The sequence below is a fragment of the Sceloporus occidentalis genome, unplaced genomic scaffold (assembly GCF_023333645.1).
Source record: "Sceloporus occidentalis isolate IW3139 unplaced genomic scaffold, rSceOcc1.0.p SCAF_128, whole genome shotgun sequence".
In the NCBI taxonomy this organism is placed as follows: domain Eukaryota; kingdom Metazoa; phylum Chordata; class Lepidosauria; order Squamata; family Phrynosomatidae; genus Sceloporus; species Sceloporus occidentalis.
This window is the reverse complement of record NW_028317108.1, coordinates 516,741-525,835: the sequence shown is the minus strand read 5'-3', so window position 1 is coordinate 525,835 and position 9,095 is coordinate 516,741. Positions and strand designations below refer to the sequence as shown.

Sequence of the window (9,095 nt, the reverse complement as noted above, 5' to 3'; positions counted from 1 at the left end):
ATCCATAGCTGACAGCAGGACAAGTGGAAGCATTGGATCATAAATTAATTGTATTATAATGTAAACAATGGAGACCAAATAATCTCTTAACTTGAAATGTATATATGTCTTATATGAGGATAGAAGCTGATAGATATTAATAAAGAATACTATTACCATCATGAATTCGCTTCAAGCTGGACAATAATTATTTTTAGCAATACTATATAATATAGGACTAAAACTATTCTGTTTCCTTATCAGAGTGGTGTGGAAACCAAAAACATGGCTGGAATCAAGACATCAAGTGGAGACTATATAGATTCGTCCTGGGAACTGAAAGTTTATATGCATAAGCTAGAAGATGAAGCTGACCCAGTGACACTCAGGGTGACGGGTGACACTCACATTGGAGGAGTCATGTTGCAGGTGGTGGAAAAAATAGGTGAGTTAATACACCATTCATGCTTTAGAATACCCTGATTGCATATGAAATGGAGCATGTTAAAGTAATGTGGCAAGTCTTCTGCCTTCTATTTCTGGGTAATTTTAAATAACCGGGGAACAAAAAAAACACCCCACATGTTTTACATTGTGCTGAATTCTGATGGGGTTTGTTATGTTTTTTAAACACATAATTTAGTTATTATTCTACATGTTATATATGATAAAAACTAAACTTAAGTGTCTTTATAACTGTTTGCTTGCCATTGCACTGCATGTAGTAGACCAGTGACATGGGCTCTTACAGAGAATTACATCAACATTAGTATAATCAGCTTCCATCAGGGACAGCCTGTGGGAGTTTCTGTCTCTGCAATGTCCTGTGCAGCTAGAAAGGGGGTAGTGAAATACCACCAACCCCAGGTTGATTTCCTTAGTTCCCCTATATGGCAGGGTCAGCCCTGGCTGGGTTCAGTGATGGTTCAGTTTACATAAACACACACTCTCCGTCTCCTAGACACCACTAACCTCAGGCTCACCCTTGACACTCTGACGCTATAGATACATATATTCAGGCTAACGGCATATACTAACACCAACACCCACAGACACACATGCTAACCTTAAATACTAACATAGATGCTCACGCCAACACCATAGAATAACACGCACACATATCTTATCGGCATACACAAACACGCACTCTAACATGATACATTCACACACACTAACACTTTACACACACTCTCTACCACAATACATACACATATATATATATACACACACTCACACTTTCTACCTCTTTTAACTCTGTAACTTGTGTTATGTAACCCTGCTGAGAACCCTGGCCACTGGCATAATCAGCTTCTTCCAGGACTGCTTGTGGTCACAAACGTCCTCCAGTTTCCGGTAGCTCTAAGGACTAAAATAACCAAAAGAAGGAAAAAAGAGGAAGATATTTTTGTACAATAATACTGGGAACAGGGAGTGAACACTGTGGGCAATATGAACAAATTATTAAATCCAAATGTGTTAATATATACATTTAGTAAATATGCAGCTTTAGTACTGTATTTTGGTTAAAGCACACAAGTTTCCTTGACCTGTCAAGGTGCTTCATGTGAAATGGGAAAAACCACTGCCATTTAGCTAACAAAAAGTAGCTGGACTCAGGAGAGTTTAACAATGTGGTACATCCAAATTCTCCTCAGCGGGAATGCCCAAAAATGTCAGGAAGAACAGGTAGCCCTGGCCACGTCCCGCAAGGTATGGCCATTGGTGGCAAGGGGCCCCCAGTTGCTGCTTACTAGCAGTGTAATTTATGTATGTGTCTCCTGTGCCCAGCATGGATACACTGCTTATTGTACTAGGTGATGTAAGAGCCCAGATGGGGGCCCACTTGGTGCATGGTGATTTGCAGAGATATAGACAGACTCCATTATTGGCAAAAGTAATGGCTGACATGTTGCATCTGTGGTCTGACCTGCTTGAAGCTGCCAATCATTTTTACACACACACAGGTCTGGACAGATCCTAATTCTTGTTTGAATAGAGGTGCCTTCTTTCAGAATATCTTTACTGTCTAAAGTATAAGTAATGGTTTCCATATGGAGATTGTTTAACACCACTAGTGAGTATATTTTGGAAAGTTCTACCTGTTCTTCCCACATACTGCAAATGACACACCTTATATGTTATATGTTAAACCAAAAAACAAGATAGGCCACATGCAAAAGTAAAATATTTCAACCACACTGACCTTGCACTATGTCTGGCCAAATTGTTTTTGGGGGTTGCAGTGATGACATGCATACTGTATTGTGAAACAACTGTGCACTACGATGACTCATGTTAGTAATTTGATGGAAAATGAATGAAAAATGCTTAAGCATAATATTGAATTAATTTCTAATATTAGCCTTTTGATGTGCTTCACAAATAAAATTACCCGGACATGGATCACCAATAAGCATACCTGGGAACTTCTGGGCTCTGACTAACCAGGTCCTTCCCTTGCGCAACGCGGCAGGACTGCCCACTGACATCAGCGGGCGGTCCCGTGATGTCGGTGGGAGTTCCCCCGGCCTCAGTGGGCGGTCCAGCTGACATTGGGGGCCTTCCTGCTGATGCCAGTGGGAAACACCCCCCATTTAAAGGGAGGATTCGGGTCTTGACCGGGCAATCTCCGGACAAACCTGGAGACTTCCCAGGTATGCCAATAAGTAAAACATCCAAATAATAAACTTGTACAGAATTAAACTACACTTAAGTGATACATGTTTTTATTTAAGTGCAATAATAAATAGGGCACACAAAGCTAAAGTATATCCACAGAGATAAAGCCACAACTGCTTCTGATAAAAATTCCTTCAAAACAAATATTACTATTAATATATGCTCACACTAGCCTGAAAAAGTGTTGGCATAAGAGGGGATTTTTTTACATGAAGTTTCGTCACATCTTAGTAGCTGGATCAGGGTGTTTTGTACTAAGTCATGTGATATAAAAGTTAATTGCATGTAAATGTTAATATTGTGCTTACCTAGTGATGTAAATGTTTGCTGTGTAATTAGTTTTCTAAAACCTTATAGTAGAGTATTATATATAGGCTGGGCTGGACTGGCGATGGCAGGGCAGGCAATGGCTGGATATGTGTGGCTGCACAATACATTTTCATGCTCACGCAGCAGATCGGGTAATTGCTTGGCACTGTTGGCCAATGGCCCACTGGGTATCGGTTTTTATGGTGTTTTCTGTTCTTTTTTTTCTGACTATTTTATATTTCATTTTCTTTTGGCTCATCTAGTTAGCCTATTTCTTACTAGGTTCCTAGCCTAGTCCTATATAAAGGCAGTCTTATGTCACATGCTTGACTGACTGTATTATGTTGAAATACTTGTGATGGAAAGGTACTGAATTTATTCAACACATTTTGAGTGAAGAATAATTTCTAAAACATTAAATTGAAGAATCTGATAATTTTAGACCATGAGCACAAAGGATGTATGTTGTGTATTGAAGAAGTGTCAGATGTCAAAAATAACTATGCACCAGCAATTCTGTCAGTAATAGAAGGCAGATATGGAGAACAGTATGGTGGGAGATAATCATAAACTCTTAAGAAATACAGGGTCCAGAACATGCAGAAATAACATTCACATGGTTTATCCTGTTCAAGACTGAACAAAGAATATACATGTCTTGTACCCAGTATACAAATAACCAAGATCTGGATGAGATGTCTCCAAACTTAAGTATATAGAGTTTAACTAATCTTAATATGAAGTATGTCTTTGCTGGGCACTTTATAATTTACATTACTAAGAAGGCCCATGGAGAACAAAATAAATTAAAATAGTTAACTAGCACCACCAACAGAAGAGCTGTCATATTCAAAATGATTCATAATCCTAATTCTTGCTCATATTGCAATAGGTTGTACCTTTCTTCTCATTTAATGTATGAAGGTAAAGCTAATCCCTATTCTAAGTACAAATTATATCTTAGTTTTATATATATGTAAAGTGGCCTAATATTAGTTGGCCTTCATTTAATGAATTCATGGGTACAATTAAGAAATGCTTACATACTTTAATAATAATGTAGTTTATTAAATAAAATATATATTCAGTTCATCATTTAAAAATATAATTAAATGTATTAAGTAGATTAAATGTTTTCAAATAGTACATTAACATACAGGTGCAGATCAGTCTTGAATATTCGCTTTCCCATTATAATTGTTTCATGATTTTTCTTTGTCACCAAGTTTAAAAAAATCCCCTCTAATTTTTGTTTTGTGATAACATTGTGCATTTACAGTCTATTGAAACAACAGGCCCCTAGGCGTCCCCTACCTCAAATGGCTTTATCCAGGTCCCCTCACAGCCCTGGTGAATAGGCCACAGCCATAGCCTAGAGTGCCTTAAAGTGGAGCAATCGAACTGCGGCTGGCAGGGGGGGGTTGTCTAACTAGTCTTGGAGCATCCTCATTGGTGGGGATTCTAGAAGGTACATACCTGGCCAAATCCTGCTCTGTAGAGGAAAAGTACCTGTAACCAGTTGGAGGAGCTTGTTACCTGCAGCCCTATATAAACACTGTTGACCCTGCGCTTGTGTCCATTCAGGCTGCGGAGCTGCATATCTCTGATTTTCCCTGTCTCGCTATAGTTTCCTCTTTGCTGTATTCCATTCCTGGATTTCCTTGTGTTCTGTTCTGTGCTTCTGATTCCTTGATTCCGGTTTTGCTCTTTGGTTCAGCTCTGTTTCCTTTATAAGGTGTGCCCCACCCGTTTGTTATGTTTGTCTCAGTCTGCAGTCTAAATGTATGGTTTTGTGTTTAGATTCAACGCTTAGTTTCAGTTTATTAATAATTCAGTAGGCAGGGTTTAGTGTTAGGACCCACTAAATACTGGAGTACTTTGGCGTAGTGGTGGGCTAAGCATACTATGACCATATGATGTGACGGAATCTCCAGTTGTTATCATATAGTCCTAAGTTCCTGTATTCATGTTTGTCTGTCTCTTATGTACCTTTGTCCTCTTTTCCCTGAATCATCAGAGGATCTCGGTTCCTCTCTCTTCTCCCCATGTGGATTCTGGCTCCTCACTCCATCTCTTGTGGTCCTTGTTCCTTGTCCTTTGTTGTGTCCTGTATTATGTATGTCTTGTCTGGCTATGTTTTTTGCTCGGTCTCCCTGTCCCTTGCTCGCTCTGTCCCCCTTTCTTGCTATGTTCTGCTGTTACTCTGCTTAGCTTCCCTACTCCCAGCCTGCAGCATCCTGCACATCCATTTGTAGAGATATGTCTCATGCCTGCTCCAGGGTGCCTGCAGGATATCTCCAAGTTCTGCTTTGTTCTGGACAACATCCGCTGCTATGTCAGGGTCTTGGTATGTGGCTGCACTACCCTAGGTGCCCACCCAGGAGAGTGCAGTCGGCCTGCACCAGGCCCTGTCCAACTACGCTGCTGCACAGTCGTCTCCTGCTTGACAACCTTGACTTGTTAAACCTTTGTGATGCTGTACTGCATGCCCTTGACATTCTGGAATAATTATTGATATTTATTTTTTGGACTGCCTGTTACTAGGTGTCTGTACCTTCTGCCTTATAGCTCCCAGCCCAGTCCTTACAAAATACTCAAGCCATATGGAGACTGCAGGGGTTGTGGACACAATATATGCTCTCACCCAGAAAATGGGTATGATGGCACTCAAAGTCTAGAACAAGGCTTGACAAATCCCAGGTCGCCTGGGGCAGACAGCACAGCCACTCAGAGCCTGAGATCACCGCCACGGAGTGATTCTGTAGGCTGTAGGTTTTCCTGCAATCGCGTTTTCAGCTGCCACAGACAGCTTCAGGAAAGGGGGTTGAGTGTTGATTAAGTGCAGCGTTAACCCCTTCAATGCGGCATTTTAGGGGTTAATTCCCGTTTTCTACGGGGCTCTGCTGCTGGTGGTCTGCCTGGAAGCCCAGGCAGACCAGCAACAGCAAAAACGAGCCCCCACAAGCCCTTTGATGACTCCTGTAGGAATTGAAGCCTACAGCAGTCATCAGAGACTCCCCCCTGAAATGGCTGGTCTATAGACCAGCAATTGCGTCCCAGCTGCCAAAGGGAGCTTCAGGGACAGGAGGAGAGGGTTCTTCGGTCTCCACATGAGTGTGGAGACCAGCCCCAACCCTCCGCTGCTGCCTGATCGCTCCCTGAGAGCGACAGTGCAGTGTTAACCCCTTCAATGCCGCGATCGAGGCATTTTAGGGGTTAATTCACGTTTTGTAAGGGGCTCTGCTGCTGGTGGTCTGCCTGGAAGCCCAGGCAGACCAGCAACAGAAAAAATGAGCCCCACAAGCCTTTTGATGATTCCTGTAGGCATGGAAGCCTACAGCAGTCATCAGAGACTCCCCATGCAATGGCTGGTCTATAGACCAGCAATTGCGTCCCAGCTGCCAGAGGCAGCTTCAGAGACAGGGGGAGAGGGTTCTTTGGTCTCCACATGAGTGTGGAGACCAGCCTCAACACCCCCCTGTTGCCTGATCGCTCCATGAGAGTGACAGTGCAGCGTTAACCCCTTCAATTCCACAATTGTGTATGACACATTCGTCGCATTGCAGGGGTTAACATTTGTCCCCACAAGCTTGTGGGGACTAAATATCAGTCAATGCTGTGCTCCAATGGAACATCAGCATTGAAAGCGTTAAAAAAAAAATTATCAAAAAAAATAATTACAAAAAACAACAAAAACCAGCACTGACCTGAAAGTCCAGGGTGCTTCCAGGTCAAATGCTCTGAGTTTAGTAAGTGGGCTGATGATGATCAGATCACTCCTGACCAACTGTTAGTTTAAAAAAAATCCTGGCTCCTAACTTTTTTAGCTGGCGCCTAGATTCACAACAAATTTGTCAAGCCCTGGTCTAGAATGTACAGACACAAGTACAAGCCTCCAAGCGGCACCTGCGCAACCCTCTCCAGAAACTCAGGGGAAATCACCTGACTGTTTCCACAGTGACTGCAGTCAATATCTTTCATATAGTGCCACAGGCTTATCAGGGTCCTGACTACTATCTATCTCTTTGCTGCAGGGGGTCCAATGATATGAGCTCATCATCTCCTACACACCAATCATCCTGTGCTTGATTCATAAACTTTCTTTTGCCAAGAGATGAATGTTGAGTGAAATTTTTATAATAACATTGACTGTATATTATATACTTTATGACATTTAAACAATAAATGGAGGGTTTCAGGGTAGGGTAACCAGATGCTTCTGTCCCCAGACCTGTCTTAACAGTGGAAGATAAAATACACTGATGTATCATGCAAATGCCTACTATACGCAGGAAACATCCAACTATACAGTTGTTGATTATTTCCTACAGGGAAAACACAGGACTGGTCAGACTATGCCCTCTGGTGGAAGCAAAAACGCCAATGGCTGTTGAAGACTAATTGGACACTTGACAAATATGGGATTTTGGCTGATGCACTCCTCCATTTCACTCCTCAACACAAGCCAGTTATCTTATCTTTACCCAACCAGCGTTCACTAAGGATCCGGGTTTCCTTCTCTAGTACCACATTTAGTGCATGTGCTGAGGTTTGCAAAGTGCTGGGTGAGTCTCCACAGTTTAACCACCAATCATAAACAACCACTCATGAACCAAGTTTTGGTAAAATACATCTTTCTATTAAATCTCTTACAATAGTTGTCTTTTTTCATCTAATGTCTGTTTTAACTAGGTATCAGGCACCCAGAAGAACTTTCCTTCCTGAGGACACCTGAGGAGCGTGAGAAAAAGAAGAAGAAAGAGAAAGATCAAGTGACTCAAGAGATATTTGATCTAACCTCCTTTCAGCCTGTTTCTGGTAACCTTCTTCTTCCTCAGAAACACCTAGAAAGTATTTCACATGCCTCTTTCCCAGTGTTTATGTGACTGTCAAAGGTAGATTGTCCACTGGTAAAAAAAAGGCTTGACTATGTTAATCGAGACTTTAATGTCACACCATGGATTTCTCTCTTCATCTCTATAATGTGAATTATATGATGTGCTCTTAAAACGTATCAATTATCCACTAATTAAAAATACACATTGTTTCCATGTTATGAATATCTAATTAATATTTTTAAAACTGTTAACAGTTTTACACATTCAACATTTCACAATGATAATCAACCTAAATATTTTTATTATTATTATCATTAAAGTCTTGCCTGTCATCATGTGTCCCTTTCTGACATCTTCTTTTCAGATTCAGCAACACAACTAATTTTGGGAGGAATTCCATCTCATTTCACTACAAGCCCAGAGGCACAAGAGAGTTACCGTGCACTGTCAGTCTGCCAGACTGGACTAACCCCTGAGGATATACAGAAGAGATCCAAACCTATCTCTGTGACCGATAAAACTTTAGTACACGGCAGGTGTGAAAATATGTTTCAAGCATATAACTTCCTCTTCATCATAATACCCTATATTTCACCACCTATTTATTTGCTGTTAACTGATATTCCCCACTGTCTTCCGGAAGGTGGCTGGACTCTTCTAAGTCTCTGATGCAACAGGGGATACAAGAAGGCGACAGGCTATGGCTGCAATTTAAATATTATACATTCCATGATATTGATCCAAAGGTAAGATAATGAGGTTATGAGTTAGGAGCAAGGAAGATGGTTGGGGGTAGAAAACATTGGTATGTGTAGATGTGGCACAACTATACATACAAATTAAACAGCTAAGACCACCTTTTGGGAGAAGTACACAGATTCCCTATAAAATTATGTCAGTGTATCTTCAATAGTTTATGATCCTGAGCTCCTTAGCTTATATATAATTATAATTTTATCACTTTACATGGGGACCTCTAAAACATTTTCTCTTAGCATTCCTAAAAACACAGATGTTTCAGTATCGTGGACTCAAGCAAGAGAAAGGCCAAAATAGAACTGTATGTAATAATAACTATTCACTCTTTATGTTATTCTCCTCTAGATGGATATTGTACGCATTAACTTGCTATTTGAGCAGGCGCGGTGGGCTGTGCTGCTTGAAGAAACGGAGTGTACAGAAGAGGAAATGATGGTGTTTGCTGCTTTACAGGTACTAGAAATTTACTAATTATATAAAAAGGGTATGTCTTTTTTTGGCTTAACATTCAGTCCAGAGTAGAGGTGTGAG

The 9,095-nt window shown here is 41.0% G+C and overlaps 1 protein-coding gene across 2 annotated transcripts in view; it reads left to right on the top strand.

Moving 5' to 3' along the window:
- The first annotated feature begins 264 nt into the window (after positions 1-264).
- The window catches only part of LOC149281698 (fermitin family homolog 3-like), a 32,450-nt gene continuing 23,619 nt past the window's right edge, over positions 265-9,095 (top strand). The window contains exons 1-6 of one of the 2 annotated variants that reach the window (XM_089499025.1): positions 265-424; positions 7,299-7,532; positions 7,660-7,785; positions 8,176-8,341; positions 8,449-8,551; positions 8,910-9,017. In XM_089499025.1, coding sequence (XP_089355151.1) covers positions 265-424; positions 7,299-7,532; positions 7,660-7,785; positions 8,176-8,341; positions 8,449-8,551; positions 8,910-9,017 — 897 coding nt within the window. Of the gene's footprint in view, positions 425-7,298; positions 7,533-7,659; positions 7,786-8,169; positions 8,342-8,448; positions 8,552-8,909; positions 9,018-9,095 lie in introns of both variants that reach the window. The other variant, XM_089499024.1, reaches the window with a different exon arrangement.